The sequence below is a fragment of the Falco naumanni genome, chromosome 10 (assembly GCF_017639655.2).
Source record: "Falco naumanni isolate bFalNau1 chromosome 10, bFalNau1.pat, whole genome shotgun sequence".
NCBI lineage: Eukaryota > Metazoa > Chordata > Aves > Falconiformes > Falconidae > Falco > Falco naumanni.
Window position 1 is genome coordinate 6,796,639 of NC_054063.1, and position 25,061 is coordinate 6,821,699.

Consider the following 25,061-nt stretch of genomic DNA (forward strand, 5'->3'; position numbering starts at 1 on the left):
CAGCTATCTCAAGAATCTACCCTCAAATGCAGCTATTAAATGACCGTTCATTTTGGGCACATTACTCTCAGACCTGAGTGATAGTGTAGTGTTAACTGATCTGTTGCACATCTCACACTGTCTCTTTGTACCTCAACTCTCCTCTCAGCTTTTGCCTTATTTATGAGAACTGTAAGCCATCTGATTCAGAAAATATCTGCTTTTTTTTTATGCAATGCCAATAGCAGATATCTTTTTAGATACTAGCGTCGTAGAAAGAAACCATACATTTCAAACCATTTGGGAACAAATAAAACTGCCAGTTGTTCCAATTATGAGGCTGCACAATAAAAATTTCATTGATGTTACTATTATCTTCATAAACTCTTCCCTTCTGAGTTGTTACTTGTTTTTCTCACTGGAGGAAAATAAACAACAATTACATACCTTCTAGCAACCTGACACGACAGATGCAACTGGAAAACAGGCTGGCTTTCCTCAACAACAAAAATTGTCTTCTATTAGTAAGGTCTGATAGTTGTGATCAGCTTATCTCTGCGCTGTCAATGCAGCACTGAGACAAGAGTTAACTGCCTGCTTCAAAATGTACAAAAAGTAAACAGTCAAGCTAAAACTACAAAACACTACAAGTCCTCAGACTTTAGTGATGATACCTATCAGAGCCTGGAGCAGCTTCAGTCTCAGCGACAATATTTTTGCCGCATATTTACTAGAAAGTGTCATCAGGCAGTTACCAAAATATCAGGAGAAGCAGAATTGCTGAGATGGGCAGGCAGGTAACATATCTAGCAATAGGCATGAATTCAAGGAATGTGCAGCAACAACTTCAATGAGACAGGGAAAATCACAGTCTGGGTTGCTGCCATCACTGTGGCCTCTGCTCTAGCCATACAAGATTAACAAGCATTCTTGGTACATATGAAGAATAACCACACCATTTCTTATGCTTACATTCATACTCTTTTCACCCTGAATGAGTCCTGCTTAAACGAACAAAACCTCCTCATGTGCTGGTACAAAGCTAGCTGTTAATCAAAGCTGCAGTAACCAAGTTTTACATTTAAAGTAACATTAATATTAAAAAGCACTGTCAAACAATATTCTTCAGTCTTCATTCATCAAAACCTATCTCCTAACCCTAGATTACCCACGTCCTCAGAACACTTTGCTCTCAGAACGCTAGGTGAAATTACTCAACTCCAACAGCTGGCTGGAGCTCACATTCAATGCAGCACAGGGCCAGCAGCTGGGAACTTTCTCCTAAGCAGAGAAAGTGTTAACCTTCTGTTGGCAGCTTCTTGGCTGGACACTATATTGTCTTGGAGGCTCAAATAGAAAAATATGTATTGTAGTGAAAGCAAGAAAACACCTTTCTTCTCTTTGGCCACTTTACATAAATGTCTCCATACATGTGTGTGTGTGCAGAAAAAGGGCTGCTACTCCTGTGATTCAAGGCTCATTTCAACAAACAGAGCATCAGAGAATGGAATTTAAGAATTACTGAAACCTTAAATTACGAAGCATTCCAGTGAAATTTTTTAGTGCTCAGTAATGTGGAGATGAAGCCAATTTTCCTTATGTGCTTAAATCTGCAATCAGAGGATAAATAATTGACACTGTATAGGATTACGCTTAAGGGGAAAAGCAGGAGACCCTGGCATGAATTTAAAACATTCCTGCAATACTTAGGCATTTTGAAATCTAAAGGGCTGTTTTTTCCTGTATTTTTCAGGATAAGCATGAAAGAAAGATTAAAATGTACCTACCAGACATGCTACTAAAACAGAATCACTGTTATTTCTTTCAGTTGGTGATCTGCAAAGCTTAATTAGGCGAGGAATACCTGAGTACACAAAACAAGATCAGGAAAAATAACTTAGAGAAACAATTTTGAGATTAGGTGGGTTTTCATATGTTTCATATTTATCTTCCTTAGTAGATATGATCTCTAATGCAAAGATGACATGCAAATACTTAAGGGATTGTCTATGGAATTATGCAGTTCTGAGGCATCATAATTAATAGTTGTAAAGTATAAACAAACAAATGCATTGTTTTTACCCACTATTGCTGTTTCAAAGTGGAAATTGTAATCTCCATTTCTTCCCTACCAATCTTCCCACACACCCTTAGAAAACTCCAGCCAAAAGAACATATTCCTTCCTGTTAGATTCATCACATCTGAACCTGCAGGGGTCCAGGTTTTCTGTCCACTGACAGATCCCGCACAAGGGTTTAAATAAAGGAATGGAGGAAGCAGCACTCTCAGTTGGCACCGTCTGCAACAGCTATGTGTTGAGTGGATGCTGCACCTCAGGTTCCTCTGGGAAATGAGCCAGAGGTTCATCTAGCACAATCTCCTCAGTTACTCTCTGGACAGACTGTATAGGGAACCTTTTCCATAAAGTGTACCAAGTGAGGCTAAAAATTAAAAAATGCTTCTCCATGACTGGCAGTCGCTCCCTCTTCTTCATCTGCCATTAAGCTAGTGATAAATCCTTACAGCTGAGTTTTACAGCTGCATCTGCCACTTCAGGATCTCGGCTGAGTCGTGCCAGCGTAACTGCAGATTTCTGTTGGACTCGCTCACAAGCAGCAACTTCTGCTGAATTTCCTGAAGATGATCTTTCGAAGAGCATTTCCATTAAAAGTTGGACACCTAAAAGGATGTAAGAACCATTGTTATCCTGTCTCTGAACAAAAAAATCAGTCCAAAAAAGTAAAGGGAAAAAGCCAGCTACATAAATACAGACCAATCACCGCCCAAATAGGGCACAAAGAATGCATAAATGCAGACTGCAATTTGGTCATCAGCATTCAGGTATATGTGATCTTTGCATACCTTTGTCTTCACTAGGGTGCTACAGAATTTCTGGAAGTAGAACATGCACTAACCCTTCTCTCCTCCAACTTCTTGACTCCCCTACAAGTTGGTATTTTAGATTTCAGAAATTTATTTCTGTCAAACTAAATGCAATTCTTTATTTGCTTCTAAACTAACCTGAAGGTAAGCAGCTAAAAACCTGTAGTGATATATTTCATGCCTTTACATGAAGTTTTGCTTTGAATTAAAGGAAAGTAAAACTTTTTTCTTTCAGTCTATGTATTTTTAAGCAAGCATTGAAAAGTTCCCATTTCAAACTCTTTAAAGGTATTTTAGAATAGGGAATCCTTTCATGAGGGAAATCAGGAAATTCTGCCTTTTAAAGTTTACTGTGTGAACTGACTTCACTTCAGAAGACTATGTAATCTGTGACAAAATGGTTTTATTAACTTATTGCCTGTAGGAGCTGATATTCTTAATGTAGCACCACAAAAACAGATGAGACTGTGCTGATTCCTATTTTCTATATTCTTTTAAATGTAAGGACAATTATGTGCTATTAGACTCCATATGCTATTAGGCATTCAGATTATTTCAGGTAGCACCAGAGGATTTTAACTGTTAGAACGTTTGCATAAATAATTAAGAGAATTAGCATCAGAATCATGCTGCTAGGTCATAATCAATCGACATTCAAAAAAAGTCAAAGTTGAGAAGAAAATGCATCTAAACTTTCCAGGATTCAAAGACCCTTCTCAGTTTGTGAATCTGGCTTCTGACCAGCAGCTGATTACTACATTAGGCAGGCACATAAAAACTTTATACAGAAGGTGCGTGACAACCCTTCTCAAAAGCCTCGAGGCAAATGTGAACTTCCATTAGGGAGTGTATACACAAACTTTACTTCATCACACTGTGCTTGACAATCCACATGTAAATCTCCACCTACTGTAGTAATCTAGCATGAGTTAGAGTTGGCATAGCTGCTAGTATAAATTCATGAACTTCAGTCAAGTTTCTGCTGCAGCAGAAGTACATGAAATATGAACAAACACCTGTCCTGAAGAATAAAACTGGTTTTGGTGTGCGCAGTGAAACAGATAGCCAAACTACATAGCCAATCTGTTAATGATGAGGAGTGCAAAAGTTTCCAGGGCATATCTGGATTGTGAGTGCTAACAGCAAATCAGACAACAGCAGCACGACTCAAACAGACAAATCACTGACAGGGTATTCCCTACCCAACCCTATAATTATAGACACCTAGGGTCCTGGGAAATGTCAGGGTCTTACCAAGAGTTTCTAGAAAAGACTCTGGGTAGGGAAGCCCCACATGCCTGCACTGAGAGTTCAAGGACCACCTCTGCAACCTCCAGGAGCACAGGGAGCTTGGACCAGGAGCATGGCAGAAACCACCATGTGGACCTGATCAACCTCCCTCTAGGACTGTCCCATCCCTCCTATGCAACAAGGAGATCCAGTAAGAAGCCACCATGCTAACCTGGCTTGCTACTACTAACCCCTCACTGCACTATCTTATGCATGGGACAGGAAAGTCTGGTAATTTGTAAAGTTGCATATATCTGATGAAACTGTTTCAGTATTCAGAACCATTCAACCTCCACATTGTCATTTAGTCTCAAACTGAAACACCTATGCACTCTAGCAGGGACATCAAATACATACTACCTCTGTGCACACACAGATCACACCAAGCGAATTAGTTGTGCCTGATCCTTGCTAGTCATATTTGTGCGCACAGAGCTCAAATTTTCCACTGAAATGTAAAAAACATCTACATCCAAAACTACATAGGAATTGGCCAATTCTATTTCAAGACCTGCTTCTACGTAGATGCTTTCTAAACCCCTTCTCCCACCTACAATCAGCCATGTCTGAGATTCAAATGGATCTAAACTGAAACCGTTCCTATCCAAACCTTAATTTAAAAAGTGTGGAAAGGATATTCCTAGGACAATAGGACAGAAAAAGCATGATATGTGAAGTTTCACTGTAATTTAATATCTAAAAAAAAAAAAAAAAAGCTGTCTTAATATATTTCTTGGCCATGAATTTGCTGGTATGTGTATTAATAAGGCAGTTACGCCTTCCTCTATCCTTATCCACAGAATTATTAACCTAACTTCTCAGACTTCTGTGGGCCTATAACACCTAAAGTTTTTTCAATGTAATGGATTTCTCAAAATATGACATTTAAAGAAGGGGGAAAACTGTCAACTTCTGTATAGCAATAAAAACATAATGCTTCAAAATCTATCACACTTCTGAATGCCTGTGAAAAAAATGACACAAAATGCAGGTATGCATGGCTCAGTATCAGATTATTTCTTTTAATGCATAAGAATTGCTACCTTATACAATATAATTACTGGAATTACTATAATTACTGTTGTTTAAACACTTTGTACTACCTTGCTTTGTATCTATAAGTCACATACAGAGAGAAAATCAGCAGTATGGTTATACATGCAAAGTTTTCTAAAGCAGTGGTAATTTATTTCAGTTACATAGAACCATCCCAAGGACTCATTTTGCACCCTGTAGCAATATGCAACATCCAGCAGAGATAGGATGCAAAATGAGGTATTATTAATGAAGCCTTTCTCCTTTACCTTGTAAACCACTACTTTCCCATTTACCCACATTCTCCACAAATACAGAATACAATTTAGCTAAAATACATACCATTTCCTTGAATTATTTCTGAAGCACACTGGTCCAAGACAGACATGTTTGCCAATATTGTTACCACCTGTTATTAAAAAGAAAAGGAAATATGAAATATAGCCCTACAATTCAGTTATATTAAATAGCACTGTGGTTTATAAAATTAGTATGGCAGAAATATGGCAAACCCAATAAAATTAAAAAGCATTCCTGTAGTTGAACAGTCTATTTGAACCTTTGTGATTTCTCAGGGGTCTTTATCTTACAGATGCTAACTGAAATCCAAACAAGAAGAAAAGTAAAATTCTTTTTCTCACACTCCTATATTTATACATAAAAGCCTGTCATAGAGATAATACAGCAGATTTGTTCAGTGGTCAAATTGGTAGGAAGAGAAAAACTTACAAAAAAGAGCCAACCAAAAAAACTCTGGAGTCCTATAAAGAATTCAGCCAGGAGCTGCCCACCTTCAGGAACCAGTCCTGTAGTCACATTCTAGCTCTGGCAGAGCTCACAGTGAAAGCTAAGAACCAGTATACAGCATACGTTCAGTAGTGGTAAGTCATTGTTACCTTTCTGCTTCAGGGTTCAGCTGAAATGTCAAGAAAACCTCACAAAAGATTTTGAGTTTTGAGCCTTGATTCAAGGAAGTATTTAAGGAACACTTTTCAGTTCTACTGAAGCCATAATTTGTGTGCATGTGAAAGCACTGTGCAAAAATGAGCTGGATTTAAAAATCTGTTTACACTTCTCCTGAGCTGAGGCCAAGATCAGGTTTTGTACCAATAGAAGCACATTTTGACATCCTAATTTACAGCATTTCTTATCCAAAATAGCACTAACTGTTTTAAAGATTAGGTGTAACTCAGCTTGCTTAAAGTGATGCAGTGAGCTGTTGACAAGAGACTTGATCATGTGGAGCTGTTGGCTTTCAATCACGTATTCCCCTCATTGATACCATATACTTTCTCTCATACATCCTGCAAGACAACTCTTTTTTACTTTATCCTTCAAATAACTTGCCTTCTGCATGCAAACACATCTCAATAATAACAATATATGTAAGAGACCAAAAAAGAAATGTTATAGATCATTAGAATACAAAATAAAAGAAGTATTCTTTCTTAAGAGGTTTTAATTTATTATAGTTGAGAAAAACATCATCCTCAAAAATAACGATCAATTTGAGAACTGGTTATAAGCTTTTTAATGGTACAGTGTCAGTTCACAAACAAGCAAACTTCTTAGATGTAAGTAGGCATGAGATCAAATCATCATTCTGATCTCACTTTGCCATTTTAATAACAAGGATGACTCATTTTTGATGCTGTGACATAAAGGTCTTCCACTTTGGAAGGTAGTGTTACAGTGTCATCTCTCTGAATAAATACACTTACTTAGGATGCAAATGAGTTGCTGAAACTCTATAGAGTGACAGGTAGAAATATGGTAACTCAGTATATGTCTATGTATTTATTCCATATTAATTATTAACTGTGTTTCAGGCAGAGTGTATATGTTTTCTCATTCTAAATTATATCCTGTTAATGAAAATTGCTTCCTCTATGCAGAATCTGCACCCCATGTGGCTCTCTAAGCCAGATGAAGAATTCAATTAACCACAATTTGAATACATGCCAATTATTCCACTGCCTCAAGTTATTTTGTCTAATAAGTATTTTCATACATAAAAATATTTTGTGTGTATCTTCTGACATTAAAAATTATTTGAGGTTATATGCATACTTCCTTCGCGTTGATTATGTGGCCCCCTATATTTTGCAATGTATTTATGAACTAGCCTAGTGGGTTTATATGTAAGCTTCCCCAGAGGGGTTTATAAAAGACCCTTGTCATCAATAACCACCAAGTTCTACCTGTATTATATTTTAAAATCTTAGTAGGACTTGAAAGAGAGTTAAACTATAGATTAGCTCACACCATATGGATAGATTTTTCTTCACCAAAAAAAGTCACATTTTCCTGTGATGTAAACAATGTAATGTGAAATACCATAATGTAAACTTTTCCAGTGGCATCTCTCCCACTGTAGATACATATATATATATATATATATATTTTGTCTAATGATATAATGATACATCAGCTTACACTGCAGTCTTTATCTTCTCTTTTCCTATCATCTGGGTCCAGATTTCATAAAGCCCTAGACAGTCTCTCAGAAACAACTGTGAAGTCCCGCTGAATCAGCAAACCATTTCAGATGTTATTGTGAGACATGGAGCACACAAACAGATATAGATAAAAGTGACTGCCTAAGCCTCATTTTCACCAGGAAAATAGATGAAAGTTACCAAAACTTCTTTCAGAATTGAAATCACAAAATCATAGAACGGTTTGAGTTGGAAGGGACCTGAAAGATCATCTCAGTTCCAACCCCTGCTGCCAGAGGCAGGGACATCTTCCACTAGACCAAGTTGCCCCCAGCCCTGTCCAGCCTGGCCTGGGACACTGCCAGGGATGGGGCACCCACAGCTGCTCTGAGCAGCCTGGGCCAGTGTCTCGCCACGCTCACAGTAAACAATATCTTTCTTATATCTACTCTAAGTCTGCCCTCTTTCAGTTTAAAGCCATTCCCCCTTGCCCTATTGCTGCACGCCCCTGTAAAAACTCTCTCTCCAGCTTTCTCGGAAGCCGCTTTAGGTGCTGGAAGGCTGCTGCAAGGTCTCCCCTGAGCCTTCTCTTCTCCAGGCTGAGCAACAACAATTCTCCAGCCTGTCTTCATATGAGAGGTGCTCCAGCCCTCTGGTCACCTTCACAGCCCTCCTCTGGACTCACTCCAACACGTCCATGTCTTTCTTATGCTGGGGGCCCAAGGCTGGATGCAGTACTCCAGGTGGGCTCTCATGAGAGCAGAGCAGAGAGGGACAATCACCTCCCTCGATCTGCTGGCCGCACTTCTTTCAACGCAGCCCAGGATAGGGCTGGCTTTCTGGGCTGCCAGCGCGCATTGCTGGGTCACATCGAGCTTCTCACCCACCAACAGCCCCAAGTCCTTCTCCTCAGGGCTGCTCTCAGGCCATCCTCTGCCCAGCCTGTGTTTGTGCCAGGGATTGCCCCGACCCACGTGCAGGACCTTGCACTTGGCCCTATTGAACTCCATGGGGTTTGCACGGGCCCACCTCTCCAGCCTGTCAATGTCCCTCTGGATGGCATCCCTTCCCTCCAGCGTGTCTGCTGCACCACTCAGCTTGGTGTCATTGGCAAACTTACTGAGGAAGCACTCAATTCCAGTGTCCATGTCACCAACAAAGATGGTCAACAGCACTTGTCCCAATACCAACCCCTGCTGAATGCCACTCATCACTGGTCTTCACTTGGACATGGAGCCATTGACCACAACACTTTGAGGGCAACCAACCAGCCACCAAGCTGTCCATGTGTCAGATCCATATCTCTCCAATTTAGAAATAAGGATGACATGCCAGACAGTGTCAAATGCTTTGCACAAGTTCAGGTAGATGACAGCAGTTGCTCTTCCCTCATCCACCAATGCTGTAACCCCATCACAGAAGGCCACCAGATTTGTCAGGCACAATTTGCCCTTAGTGAAGCCATGTTGGCTGTCACTAATCACCGCCTTATTTTTCACATGCCTTAGCATAGTCACTAGGAGAATCTGCTCCATGGTCTTGCCAGACACCAAGGTGAGACTGTCCTGTAGTTCCCCAGGTCTTCATTATTTCCCTTTTTAAAAATGAGGTTTATATTTACCCTTTTCCAGTCAGTAGGAACTTCAATGGACTGCCACAACTTCTCAAATATGATGGATAGTGGCTTAGCCACTTCATTCACCAGTTCCCCTAAGACCCACGGATGCATGTCATCAGGTCCCATGGACCTGTGCACCTTCAGGTTGCTTAGATGGTCTCAAACCTGATCTCCTTCTACAGTGGGCAGTTCTTCATTCTCCCAGTCCCTGCCTTTGTCTTCTGTGACCTGGGTGGTATGGTTGGAGCACTTGCCAGTGAAGACCGAGGCAAAAAAGTAATTGAATACCTCAGCCTTCTCCATATCCTGGGTAACCAGGTCTCCTGTTTCCTTCCAGAGAAGGTCTATGTTTTCCCTAGTCTTCCTTTTATCACCAGCATACCTCTATAGAAGCTTTTCTTGTTGCCCTTGATTTCCCTGACCAGATTTAACTCTATCAGGGCTTCAGCTTTCCTAACCTGATCCCTGGCTGCTTGCACAATTTTTCTGTATTCCTTGCAGGCTACCTGTACTTGATTCCACTCTCTGTAGGCTTCCTTTTTGTATTTGAGTTTGTCCAGGAGCTGTGTTCATCCATGCAGGCCTCCTAGCATTTTTGCCTGACTTCCTTTTTGTTGGGATGCACTGCTCCTGAGCTTGGAGGAGGTGATCCTTGAATATTAACTGGTTTTCCTAGGTGCCTCTTCCCTCCAGGGCTTTATCCCATGGTGCTCTATCCAGCAGATCCCTGAAGAGGTCAAAGTTTGCTCTCCTGGAGTCCAGGGTAGTGAGCTTGCTGTGTACCCTCCTCACTACCCTAACAGTCTTGAACTCCATCATTTCATGGTTGCTGCAGCCAAGGCTGCCCTTGAGCCTCACATTCCCCACCAGCCCCTCCTGGCTGGTGAGAGCAAGGCCCTGTATAACACCTCTCCTTGTTGGCTCCTCTATCACTTGGAGAAGGAAGCTATCATCAGCGCACTCCAGGAACCTCCTGGATTGCCTACACCCTGCAACAATATGTTGTCCCTCCAACAGATATTGGGGTGGCTGAAGTACTCCATGAGAACCAGGGCTTGTGAACGTGAGGCTGCTCCTATATGTCTATAGAGGGCCTTATCCACTCAGTCTTCCTGGTCGGGCATTCTACAGCAGTCCCCACACCACTATAATGTCACCTGTTCCTGCCCTGCCTTTGATCCTGACCCATAAGCTCTTGGTCTGCTCCTTATCCATCCCCAGGAGGAGCCCCATGCACTTCAGCTGGTCATTGATGTAGAGGGTGACACCCTCTCAAATGCTTTAGTTAACAAAGAGATTTAAACCTAAAGAGCACACAAAACACAGAAGGCTTCTTTGAGAACTTTGCCTTAGTGGAAAATTTAAATTGATCTGCAAGTGTTTCTCATTATCATGAAACCAGCTACTCGGGAAGAAAGATGCAATAGGATTTGGAAAATGAAAGCACACATTTTAGCCTGTTAAAAGTGGCAATATCTTCCACATCGGAAGGTCACTTACCTCACTTGGAGGAGGAGTAGGTGTCTACAGAGATGGAAGATGTGATGATAATATACCTTTATTGGTAATGAAGGCACACTGTTCAGTAAGCTTTTATTGACAGTCCCGACATAAATAGAAAGACACACACTCAAAATGAGAATTAGCAAGTAATTTAATTGAGTGGTAAAGTAGATCAATATAGAATCGCTAATTCTCTTACTTAATTACTCCTTTAAGGCTGATTCATCGCTAAGTAAAATTATTTTTTCTATATATTATGAGAGTATTTTGTAATTCATTCAAATAAATGACATAAAGATAAATCAGAGTCCGTCTGCAAAGTTCCAGATACCGTCTTCAGAAACAAAGGGGCATCTGACAACTAATCAGAAGCAAGATGGAGTCTTTGTTTCCGAATGTAAATTAAAAACATCTGAGCTTTATGATTCAAGATCAATCCACAGGGAGACAGCAAAAGAGTACATACAGAGGGGGTCAAGAACAGGCATTACATCAAGTCTAGGTAGAAAAATCTTTCAGGATACTATTTACTGGGAGAAAAAAGCTTTGCTAAGAAATCTCTAGAAATTTTCTCTGAGACATTGTATTGCTTAAAATAGAAAACTTAATTCTCATTGCTTCTGATAGCCACTTTTGTGGTTGGCAATTCAGTTTTCTTCTTGAAAACAAAGAAATAAATAAACCTAGATAAGCAGATCAATAGGTCTTTCTGTCACCTGATTGGAAGAGGCAAACATCCCCATAAAATAGTAATAGTGGTTAAAGACAGGACCTGCTTGCCAAGTCTAGGTCTACTCTGAGATTCCGTCAGAGAACTATAACCTTGGAATTCTGAGGCAGAGGAACAGAGACTAGAACTAAAGGAATCTTACCCTTTGGAATGAAGGATGTCTTTACTACATTTTTATTTACTTTACTTCACAGTGCTGACTAATCTAACTAGGGAATACACAGAACAACCAGATTCTCACTTTTTTGGGTTGTTTTTTTTTTGTTGTTGTTGTGAAGCAGCTCACAGGAAATGCATCGTGCACAGGTTACATGGTGAATGGGCATGTCCTGTAAACTATGTCATATGACTCTAAAATGGTGATGGAGCTAGACCTGTCTCTTCCCTCACATCTAAGGCCACAGTTTTCTGCCTTTCAGATGAAAATCCAGTGGAAAAAAATATAATCATCCCTCAAGACTTCCTTTATGGTATTAGAAAGCTTCTTTGATTTTGAAACTGACTCAACCAACTAAAGCCACCTAAGACATCTGGTCTCCCTAGAGCTGAGCACAACTTGGCCTAAGACAATGCACAGTTGTAGGAAACAGCTTTGTTTGCCTAGCTAGTCTAATTGGAATCAGGGTTTGAGTATGTGGGAAACAATTTTTACATTTAAGAGGAGACAGAAATTGCAAAGAACCAGCTCATCTGCCACTAAGTCAAGCAGAGTGGTCAGCAAGTAATTTCTGGTGCCTTCCTAGAAGGTAATAGTTTTCTAGTTGCAGAGGAAAAAGAAACAAGAAACTGTGATCCCTAGGAACACTATTTATGAGCTCACGTGCTCAGAACCAAGACTGAAATCACAACTTTCACCTAGGCAGGGATACTGTTTGGAAAAAAAGATCAGTGGCAAATCTCAGAGGCTGTTTAAAATCTGCTATCTCGTTTCCTGAAGGACTGAAGGCAAAAAGACAACAAATGCAGCAAAATGCATACATACCAGTCTCTGACTTACACCTTTATGATTGATACAACCTGCAGCAAAGTCTCTTGTTTATAGTTTCTCCAGTAAACAGCCTGGCACCAGCCTGATTGTACTGTGAACGTGGCACGCAAGGGCAGGAAATAAAAACTGCGATGAATTGTGCTGACATAGCATGTTTCCTCTAAAGAGACTTTACACCAAGTAAGTGAAAAGTCTGCCCAACTTTACAGATGATGAAACAAAAATGCAGAGAAGTTAAACCACTTCTTCAAATTCAAAGCAGGAGCAATGCTAGGAATTGATCCCAGGAACGAAAACCTCACCACACTAAGCTAGCAAAAAATAGCAAAGTTCTTCAACTGAGCTGATATTTTACTCTTCCAATTGAACCTCTTGATTTTCAAGTTGGATCACATTGTTTTATCCTGCATCAAATCTAAATGTGAAAGGCAGAATTGTAGCTAAGCAGGCATTTTGTATCAAAAAAATATTAGTGTTTAAGAGGAAGAGTCTGTGTTGGACCCCTGAGATTTAACAATCCATAACATTGATCAAATATGCCAGTCAATACTGTTACTTATATTTTTATATTGTTCAAATGTATACACAAAGACAGAGATAACCAGTTAAAAAGAAAGAAAGGACATCAGGGAAGCGATTACAGTCTTACCAGAAAACTAATTGGGATATCAATGATATAATAGCATGGTTAAAATTCAGATAGTCATGTGACTTTTGGTCTAATTTTAATTTTTTCATCTGTTACTGGCAGTCTTGTTTCTTGTTTTATTACTTAAGGTTTTTCAAATAATTATATATCATCTCTTTTGTTAGCTATATTGGTTGAAAGCATGCTTTCTCAGTGTGATCTAGTCAATACTGGAAAGGATCACACAATATTAGTGTACAGTTTACCAACCACAGTTCAAAACAGAACACTGAGAAGGAAGGCAATTCTAACCACATGTCTAGTCATCATTATACTAACATCAGAGCTGGATATTAATGGAGACCTGTGCAAGAAAACTGTGCAGATACCATTTAATGACCTAGTTCTCCTTATGCAAAGGCTTTGTGTTGCATTTTTACCAACAGTGGGTAAATGTACAAAAGTGAGAACTACAGAAGGGATGTGTGAGCAAGCAGTTGAACCACCTGGGGCTGTTAAATATCACTTACAGCTGATCTTGAAAATAATTTTCAAGAATTAAGACAGGAAACTTAGGCCTACTGAAGGCAGACCACGAAGCTTTGCTCGTAACCCTGTCACTGGCTGATTATGTAACATGTCTTATGTGACTAAGTCCCAGGGTACCACATGCATTTCTTCTCTGGGAAAGACCAGCTGATAGCTCAGCAGTGGAAGGGGATTCCTCTTCTGGTTCAACTGGGAGAGGGAGCTCCCCCTTCCATACTTCTTTCGCTCCAAGAAGAGAGCTTTAAAAAGCATAAATAAGGGCTCCTCCACAACTGCTTTCCCCCTGGCCAGCATGATATTGTCTAATACTTCTTGTCAGATGTAAGGAAGACAGGCACCTAACATGGGCTGCAGTGCTCAAACTGCTTCAGGCTCCCTGTTCGTGTTAGTCCATATGGGTTTCCATACATATGGGACAGCAATTTAACAAAATGCAGTCAGGAATCCCACAGTCGGCCTGACAAGTTGTTGGAGTTGCCAGCAACAGTTGGCAAGGAATATTAAATTCCCCAGTATTCAAGAAACTCAGATTAAGAAGTAGTACTGCAGGTCCCTTTTATCCAGGCAGGAATTTTCAAAAGAAGTCTAAAAGACCTGTTAATATTCTTCTCATTAAAAGCATTTCTAAGTCTTTCACTGGGTGTTGGGCAACATTTAAAAATGAAACATTCGTTATGTTAAAGGAACATCTGTCTCTGCTCTCCTTTTGATCCTAGAGTCTCCCAGGTAAGAAAAAAAAAAGGAAAGATGGAAAAAAAATATGGAAGAGCAGAGAAAAGAGTATGGAACCTAGAAGAAGAATAGTATTAAGGATTTCAGATCTTAAATGAGACAGAAGGTCTCAGCTTCAGAGCCTGTAGCATCTCCCTAACACCAAGAAAACAGGAATTTAGCAGAAAAGAAGCAGCTACCATTTCCATTTTCTCCTTCCAACTTAAAAGCCCTCCTGCACCTCAAACTTTTTTGAAGCATAATTCACTGATTTTAGACCTAGAAATAACCACTTTAAAATTGATGTGTTCAATGCACATTAATTCTTTGTCTGCCTGAATAACAGAAGATCAGAAGCTGTTAGACTATACCTCCACAACTTCACAGGTAAGGTGAGAATACTAGCAACACTGAAGAGACAAGTGGGAATGCAGAGAGAAAAAAAATATTATACATAAACATACTGTGCACAGGCATGCATATTTCATATTTTTCTATGTAGAGTCTAAGATGATGGTTAAAGTCAAGAAGGCCCTGAATGATAAGAGTTCTGGCTAAATCCTTTTTCTGATAGTGCTTAAACTCCATTAAGACATCTGACTGTATACATCACACTGCTGAACTTAGGCATGAACCCTTCTGAAAGGATATTTTCATACCACTTTGAAGTAAAAAATCTGCTACCCAGAAAATAAGTATCGGCAGAAAGAAAAAAAACACAGCACATCAATATCCATCTTGATCCAAAACTAGAGGCTAAAGTATCTGGAAATAATCACTTTATCTGACAACTGTTATACAAAGTATCGTGTTATAAAACTAAGCAATCTCAATGTAATGTGGATGGTTACAGAAGCAATACATGCTTCAATAAAATGGACAATGATCATCTTGTTTATCATTAAATCCAGCACCCAGTTGCAGATATCTTACCTGACCTAATCTAACATTGCCTGGGAAATGAAAAAGAAAGGAGGTTGCTTTTCAGATGGTGAAGACAGGAAGTTTTTTATTATTTGCACACAAAAGCTTTTCAGAAGTCAAAAGACAGAATACGTTTAGACATGCTTGAGCAGGAAAATACTTTCTGTGGGCAACACAATGCATCTGACACCAACTCCTGGGCAGAACTTTATTTATTTATACCATCATGGAGGGTGATAACTAATCAGTGCTAGCTGTCCTTAGAAAGGCTGTATAGAAGGGCATACTGTGACTTCAAGATGAGATAAAATGGCACAAATGAAAACAAAACTCAATGCTCCTTTCTTGCATTTCAGCCACCATTCTTCCATTTTTGGCTTACAGTGAACATGCTTCAATCTATTTTAGCAAATTACAATTTTCTTAAATCAGCCATAATGCTAAAGTAGTAATGTATTTAGAATGACTGGGTAGCTTTCTATAGGATAATTGTGTTAAAGCTTTGTATAAAAAACAGGACATTTAAGTTTGAGGGGCTCTTTTATAACTTTTTATGATAGTTAGACATATTTTGTTGTATTTGCTATGAATCATATTCTTACTTTGTTTAATTGTTTCAACATTTAGTATAGCTTAATTTAATTCATTCATTTTACTGGCCAGGATGACTTGATTATTCAGAATGGACATTAGTCCATAAAAACATATTTCACAGTAGTTGCATATTCCAAAATATAACCTTGAATCAAAAAGTTTCCAAACCTACTCAACTTTAATGTACATGTCTTTAGGCAAATGTTTACTGCCTGGGACATGATAATATATATAATGGGAAAAGTTAGTAACTACATTATGTAGCTAGAAGGAATTAAGCCAAAATGGCAATTTAGAATACCTTTATAAAATATAGTATTGTAGTGTTGCTTTCCTCTCTAGATGAGTGTTTTCCTCATTGCAACAACTAGGCACAGAGCAACTAAAAAGCAAAATATTCCATAAAACTGTCATAATAGGCAGAAACCCTCACCCCAATATAACACAGAAAGAACTACACTTTTGAAAGGTAAGCGATCCACTCAAACACATACTTGTTCAGGAATTTAAAGGAAGGCTTCTCTTAAGGCTGTTGCATTACCAAAACTGCTTGACAAGCAACAATGACAGTTCTTAAAGACAAGATGAGCAGTACTCAGATTCCACATGAACATCAGGTGCACAGTAACAGAAGAACATAAGGTAGGATTTTATAATCATCTTTGCTGAAGAAATAACAAGGAAATTTACTCAGCTCATACACTTACCACAGCAAACTACAGAAAACATCACACCTTCCTAATCTAGTTTATCATTCCAAGAAGGAATGTAAGTGGTTATTGGGGATGAAATCTCCTGAATTCTTGGAAGGAAGCCATTCAGTTCTCTGTTCCTCTAGCTAATGAGATGTCCTGCAAGCTGCAAAAGGCCTGGAACTAGTCTGTTACGTAACTAAGTAATACGTGCTTCTTTAAATTTTTGCCTTCCTCATACAAAGAAGGGGCTTGCTATGCTACCCACAGTGTGAACTACAAACTCACAGCTGACAGTAGAATTAAGATCAGGGCATAAATAAATAAGGAAACCAAAACTATGAGAGTGCATAGGAAAAATGAAAAAAAATAACATGAAGAACTGTTCATATGCAATAATAGTATACAGCTATGTCAAACACCACAGCTAATGTCCTTGACTTTGCCCAGACAGCAATATAGTAATCGTGGCTTAACTCCATCTTTTCATAAACAATTCTGAGCTGTTAAAACTACTGAGTGCTATTCATATAATTTAAAGCAACCCTAGTAACCTCTCCAGAACACCAATAAGCAGTTTCTAAGGTCACTTGTGCCTTGATTTCCATGGCATGGCTTCTGTTGAAGGGTACACAGATTTTTGTGTGGCAGTGCAGATCCCAAGTCTATCATAAATCATCTTTTGGCTACTTCAGAGGTGGGAAGGGGATGGATGGGCTTGTGAGGCCTGAATTATGGACTTTTAGTTATATTCACAAGGTCTCATAAGCAGAAGTAGGCTAACCAAGCTGACTAGCAACCTCCATCCCCTAGTAATAACTACTGAAACCCTCAAGCCTCATACTTGTTACTCTGTCAAGGCAAAATTAATCACTGAGGTGCAAAATACGCAGTGCCTCTGCAGTACCCTATTGCATGACAGTACCTGAAAGGAAAAAAAGAATTTCCTCTGACTTCATCCGTGCATTAGCACAGACCTTTAATTTTCTGTGTCTCTTTACTAAAAAAATGGTGAAAAAGAAAGGGAAATTCAAAAGTACATCAGCAGTATTTGCCAGTAAAACTTGCAAACCATCTACCATGCAGTTAGGACTTGATCCAAAGCCCACCGACGTCAATGGGCTGAGAATCAGATCCTTATTCAGCTTTTGGAGCTAATTCATCTTTGAACTGACAATTGTATATTTAGGTTGCAGTGCCCATATATATCTTATTTGCCTCAAAGCTCTGTCCAGTCAAGTTCTGAATACCTCCAAAGATGGAGATCCCACAGCTTCTCTGTGCCTCTGTGTCATTGTTTGGCCATCTTCATGATGAAAAAATTTCCAGTATCTTAGAAATATAGAATTTTGCCTTCCCCACACACACACATTAAAAGCTGTCGTATTTCATAACGCTCATAATAAAAAAGGAACAGAAGCAGATAAAGAGCGAGCCATATATTGAAAAAAAACAAGAACAGAAGACATGAAAGTAACTTAGTTTTGACTATGTCAAAACAGACATAGAGCTGAAACGTTGATTTTTACACAAATGTGCTCAGGCAGCATGATGCTGAGAAACTGCTCACCTGATCTCGGGAATATGGAGTATCCACTATGTGTTTGTCTGAACACGCTGCTAGAAGAATCTTCATTGCATTTAACTGGAGCAATATTTCACAAGCCATGGTATCAAAGAAAGTAATATTAGCAAGAGCTGCTGAAGCCAGCAGGAAAACTTCACCAGATGAGGCTTCTTGGCACAGTTCTAGGAATGCAGAAACTAAGTTGAATAAAAGTCATTCCCTCATTGCAAAAAAACATGGTTAGACATTTCAAAGCAATATTTAAGCATCTGCAACTTCCATTAGTAAGTTTAGAACCTAAGATTAAGTTCACAATCATGAAGATAAAAAACCAAAATCATGTTAATTTTGTCAATTATAGAATATCATAGAATCATTTAGATTGGAAAAGATATAAGATCATTGAGTCCAACTGTTAACCCAGGACTGCCAAGTCCACCATGAAACCGTGTCCCTAAACACCACATCTACACATGTTTTAAACACCTCCAGGGATGGTGACTCAACCACCTCTCTGGGCAGCCTGTTCCAATGCTTGACCACCTTTCCAGCACACAAGTTTTTCCTAATATCCAATCTAAACCTCCCCTGGCACAACTTGAGGACATTCCCGCTGGTCCTGCTACTTGCTCTCTGGGAGAAAAGACCTGCCCCCCCTCCTTTCAGATAGTTGTAGAGAGCAATAAGATCCCCCTGAGTCTCCTCCTCTCCAGATTAAACAACCCCAGCTCCCTCAGCTGCTCCTCATAAGACTTGTGCTCCAGACCCTTCACCAGCTTCATCACCCTTCTCTGGACATGCTCCAGCACCTCTATGTCCCTCTTGAAGTGAGAGGCCCAAAAATGAACACAGGATTTGAGGTGTGGCCTCACCCCTGCTGAGTACAAGGGGACGATCACTTTGCTTGTCCTGCTGGCCACACTGTTTTTGATACAAGTCAGGATGCTGTTGGCCTTCTTGGCCACCTGGGTATATGTCACATTGTTAGGGTGCTTTATAAGTGATATGAATGTTAAGCACCTTCATTTGAACCACAACAACAGGGAAAGTTGGCAAATACCAACCTAGACACCAAGTGTTTCTAACATTCATCTAATTAATGAAATGGTCTACCTAGTATCCCATTCTACAGGGAATATTGCACTGAATGTTGTTCAACATAAAGCTTGATATCTAAATAAAATTAAATACAGGAGGCAGAAGGCCAACAGTAACTGACCCATAAAAGAATAATTCTGCTATATATCCTATTCTTTAGAACAAGATATCTATACAAGTTGCCTATCTCTAAATCTATTTCGCTATACTCAAAGATCATCCTGCATATTTTCCAGCTTCAATAAGTGCTGAAGACACAGCTACCTTTTAATTCCTTGCACACATGTATTTTAACTAAGATCTGAATCACCTGGTAATTGGATTTCACAATGATTTAAAAATTAAACATATTACAGTAATTCAATTACTGAGTTATAAATATTACAAGGAAACTGGTGTATGATTACTGAAATGGCTTTTCCATAGTTATACATGTTCTATTTTTAATGCTCACATTTCTTGGGCAGAGTATATACTAGTAAAATTCCTGTCCAACCTAAACAGTGACAACTGAGGAAATATTCCACCCGCTAATATCTGCTGGATAGGCTGTTCAGATTGTACCTTGATTGTGGTACAGTGTAATAACCTGAAAATCATCTTAAATAAGTCAGGTCAGATGCCTCTAGCAGTCTAGCTACAGCGGAACCAAGCTCAGCACAGGTTAATTCCACCCACTGGATTCAGGGCAGGTTCAGGGTAGAACCTTCACCATCTCTTGCAAAACAGTCTGGTCATCAGGAATACATTGTATCCTTGATTTCTGCAGCACTAGTTCTGTTTGGGCATATCAAAAAATGCTTAAATACTTCTCAAATAACTTCCAGCCACTGCATATTCCTCAAGCACTAGGACTACTGTACTCTCTTCTGTTTTTTGTTTTGTTAACAGAACAAATAAAAAAAAAAAAAACCCAAACCACAAAACAAACAAACAAACAAACACAAATCACCCAAAAAAAACCCAGAAACCTGCATGGAAATTGAAGTACTCTAGTTTAACTGTAAACATTGGGCTCAGTAGAGAAACATCTAGATGTATTGATCTGTTATACCTAAGAAATCAAACTAAATGACCCAAACTGTACTTTCTGACATGAAGCTTTGGGAAACTGAATTTCCAGATCAGAGAGAGGAAGAGCACGATTGACTGAAAGCTTCTGGTATTTGAGAAGGATGGAGCATGGTGCCAGAAATAAGATAGTCCTCTCTTTACAAAGTAATAAGAAATCTTATTTTTCTGAAATGTCCACACTGAGCTAGGTTAAGGAAAAGCTTGCTGTTACCTTTTCCTCATTTCACCCTGGATCAGAGGCCTAGGCAGGAAAGACAGATCTTTTATTTTCTTGTAACAATGCCCATAGATCATACTATACTGTACTTTTCCTCTGAAGTATCATACAAATGTAGATGCAGTGGTGAGTTTGAGTTCTAGCAAGTTTAGAAAATAAAACAGGCATAAAGGTTAGCAACTATTAAAAACTGCTCTTTTACAAACATCGGACAAGTGCTGAGTCTTTCCTGTGGTTCTTATGGGAAAATTTCACACAGATACTATTCTGACAAATGTACATAAATTCTATTCAAATATGGACTGGAGTAAAAAATATTATGTAATTGCAGAATGCTCTGATTCAGAATTAAAAATGACTGAGTTTTTTATCTGTTAAGGAAAGAATGGCAAACATTATTTAGGGAATATTTCTAATGAGAGTCCTCCCCCAACCTGTTACTTTAACTGGAAAGACTAGAGAAGTCCCATAAAGAACTTACTGACAAGTGCTGTTACAATTTCTTCCATATTTTCCAGAAAGCTGCTAAGATGCTGAGTGAACGTGAGATGTGGAGACGTGATCTGTGCAATTACTGCCGCTGCTTCTGCATGAGTAGCTTCAGAATGGCTGTTATCAGTAAGAATGTCAGCCAGGCACAGTATCCCATCAACCTATGGAAAAACAACAGGTATAGGTTGGAAATACTCCAGGAAATACTTTTGCAGTCAAAGATGGGTTTGCATTTACAGCTCTTTTCTTGGCTGTGGCTAAACTACTGATTTTATTTTCAAAAATTACTTAAACTGGTGGCATTTATGACATAAGAAGTTTCAGTTTAGCAGATACAAATTAGTTCAGCACAGAAGCTTGCTGACCAGCAAAAAGTCTCTCATTTCCTTCTCCCTTAATATTTCTGCTGAATTTATTTTTGTCAAACAAACAAGTCTTTTCTGACAGACACTCAAGTTAAATATTAGTCCAAAAATAAGCTCTGATAAGCAAATGCTAACTGCTACTATGCCAGTCTCATAAGCTCCTGTCTGAGTGTGTCCCGCTGGGAGACTTGAGCCTGAGTATGCAGTCAGTTCTTCACAGACCTTTTTTTGCTACTTTTTTCTGAACTTGTCACAAAGCCAATTCAGGATCAAAAAATAAGGATCTCCTTAATAAGGAGAGACCCTGGCCAAATTGCACCTGATGAGTTTGCACAGCTCTCATATTAAAGCTAGGTTAATATATCACTTCCTTACTTGGAAGAAAAACAGAAAAATTAGTAAAACGTACATAGCTTTATGCTTTTAGAGCGTTTGAAGTGTTCTAAAATCATTCCTTACACAGTTTAGGCAGATACATCATGTGTATGCACACCTTGCCCTGGATTACAGGAGACTCATTGACACAATGAAAGACTGCAACAGAGCGTAGCCACTGGGTTAGCTTAAACTGCCAGAATGATCATCTGTAAACAACCAAACCCAGCAAAGGAAGATTCTCTGTAGACAAGGACATAAGCTGTGAACTTTCAAATTAACAAGACTATGTTTCTCCCCCTGTTTAAGATAACCCTGAATAACTCATCACATTGTCAAGCAGATAGGTAGATGTGCTTAGAGGGCACCAAGCATGAAGATTCATGTAATCAATTATGGACATGTTTATGTCAAATTCACATAAATTCACTAATTAAAATCTTTACATGAATAAAACTAATGTAACTACAGGGACAGATTACAAATGACCAGAGCTTTTAGAAACTTCATTGAATAACTGTTTTAAAAACTGGCCTTTATTTATTTATTTGAAGTTCCAAAACAGTGTGGGGTCAATTGCCTTGTATGTTTGGACACTATATAGATCCAAAGAAGCGTTATGAAGGCTTAGAACTGAAATACACTTTAACAGTCAAACAAAAAACAACCCACATTTCTGTTGTGCACTCACCAAGACTCTTTCTTAGGTCTGTTGTTCAGACCACATTCTCTCTCTATTCAAAGCTTCCTCAGAACATGCATATTAAGGACTATCCATTATCTCCAGAAAGGGTATTTAGCAGATCTCATAGTCACGTTTTTGTTATTTATTAATACAGAATGTTGAGTTATCTTAACTACTTATCCTGCAATGGGCATGAATTAGATTATTTTATAAGCACTGACAGTTACTGTATTTTACAAGAAAAGCTCTCAGATTGATGGGAGCAAAAATTACCCTCTGGAAGATCATTCATTGGGATGCACTTTTTAATAGGCAATAGACTATATCATTGGAACTCTAATAACATAGATAAATACAAAAGAAATTATATCTCTATTTTTCCTCATATTATAAATGGGATTTAGTATAGAAGCTCAAGTACTGGCAAGAAGAGGAAGAATAAATTTTCAACATTAAACTTTTTCTTGACAAGCTTTCAACATTAATCTACCTATAGCAAAATATTTCCTCCTAGTTATGGCAGAATTCTACAGCTTGAAACAGCAGATTCACATAATTCACTTGGCTTCAAGGTATATTAATAGATCTCAGTGTCAAGAATTAATATATATCCTCACAAGATGTTTTAGTAGCCAAAGTGTGTTAGACACTATATGCAAAAAACCCCAACTTTGTCACCTTGAAACCTCCCCAGATCACACCTTGTCTGGGGTCCGAAGGATGCTAATAACAACAGTCAGTATAAAAAGTTAAATATATTCCAATGCATTCAAAAGATACTTCACCAGAAACTTCTTGTAAGACCTTGTAACAGGATACAGCACTCTTCAGCTCTAAATTTACAGGTTAAAATTCACTTGGCCAACTCTTTTTCAATGACCTCAACAAAATTACTTCAGAGTAGTTTTATACTATTTCAGAACAAGTAATGGCTTATGAAAGACAGGTACAAGCACATGGTTAGATTTTTCTATCACCACTGATTGTCTCTATCTACACCACAAAATACAAGCTTTTAACAATACAGGGATGTACTCAACTTTCAAATTACATATTTGATTTTTTTTATTTGCTAAATGATTGTTTTTTAAAAAAATTGAGATTTGCTGAATCAGAAATGGAAGTGGATATGTTTTTATTCAGCATAAAAATAAAATATGTATTTGGGATCCATGAAAGTCAGCACTAGTTATTCTCCTTCCTATGCAGAATCATGTAAAACACTAACAAATTCAGCCTAAACTTTGCTCTATACGGTTTTGTCTTCCATCGGAAATATAGAAAAGAAAATAAAATAATTCTACTTCAGCAGGCAACCCCACTTATAAGTGTCTAGCAATAAATTTTAAAATGACAGGGGAACAATCTAATAAAAGCACTTTAACATCCAAAAAGAAATTGCTGCTCAAAGCATTTTTATAATTAGCTTTCACACTGAAAGGAACTTTGGATGGCTGCCCTGTTTTCTGTTTAATTTTGGTGAAGTAATCAGCTAAATGTCAAATCTGTTCATCACCTTGGCAATACAAAAGAACCAGTTAGCCAGATAAAGCAAACAAATGAATTCCATGAATGCAACAAGATGCTGTGGAGACCCTGCATTTGAGGAATGGTGTTCAGTAAATGCTTGATCACTAATATTTCAGTATTGATAACTGGAAAAATGCCAGGAACATCTTTATGAGCATAGCCCTGTTATAGAAACTTAATCTAAGTGACAAAATAAATGCGTGACTGCTTTACTGCATAGATCAAGTCTTCTGAAAGGAAGTAATTTTTTTTCCCCTGCAACAGGAATAATGAGTTCTGGGGCAGGCATCCTTCTTTCTTCAGTATACCTGTTCTTCCTCCTAAAAATACTAAATAAAACTAAGCATCTGTTAAAGATACCAACACAGAACTTGGGATAAATTGCATTAATGACTTCATGATTTGAAACAATCTTAACTCTCCACTTTTCACAAGGAGGTTCAAGGCAGGTTTTCCATGCTGCTCCAGGAACCAAGACTCATTGCACTCTTTTTAATAATGTCTGTTTTCGTTTGAATAAAATGCTGCTGAAGGACTTTTCTCAAACTATGACTTTCTCTAATATTCCTGTTTGCCCGCTCTAACATTCAGATGATCTCTATATACTGGTAAACTTGCTCAAAGGGTTTTTTTGCCTTCTCTAAACTGATCCTCCAAATCACCCTGCTGGGATTTGAAAGCCTTGCAGGCTATCATCTGATTTCCCACTGTCAAATCCATGAATAAAATTATCACCCCACAACTAGGTGCTTCTGGTAAGCAGCACCAGCAGGTTCCAAAGCAGTTTTAAAGGAAAAATGGAGGAAGGGAGATTTTGAGATCCAGATGTAAGGCAGCAAATGTGGAAACAAAATCACAAAGGGGATCACTTCTTAAAAATTGTCTCCACCTTCCAGGAGAGTAGAGAAGAATTTCAAAAGCAGAGGCTGCATCAAACGGTCAAGAACTAACAGATCAGAGTTGGTTTTGTTTTACCCTTTCACATATGCTGTGTACTAGCACCTCCAACTTGAAGCTGGGACAGGTCAACTATATAGGTGAAGACAAGAACATTAGCAGACTAAATAGAAAACGCATAGCTGGATAAAACCCCAA

The 25,061-nt window shown here is 38.7% G+C and overlaps 1 protein-coding gene across 4 annotated transcripts in view; it reads right to left on the reverse strand.

Moving 5' to 3' along the window:
* INSC (INSC spindle orientation adaptor protein) overlaps positions 1–25,061 on the reverse strand; it is a 120,173-nt gene that overhangs the window by 821 nt on the left and 94,291 nt on the right. For all 4 annotated transcript variants that reach the window (XM_040609396.1, XM_040609395.1, XM_040609394.1 and 1 more), the window contains 5 exons: positions 21,001–21,172; positions 18,134–18,312; positions 5,531–5,597; positions 2,504–2,659; positions 1,767–1,843 (listed from right to left, as the gene is read on the reverse strand). In XM_040609396.1, coding sequence (XP_040465330.1) covers positions 1,767–1,843; positions 2,504–2,659; positions 5,531–5,597; positions 18,134–18,312; positions 21,001–21,172 — 651 coding nt within the window. The remainder of the gene's footprint in view (positions 1–1,766; positions 1,844–2,503; positions 2,660–5,530; positions 5,598–18,133; positions 18,313–21,000; positions 21,173–25,061) is intronic.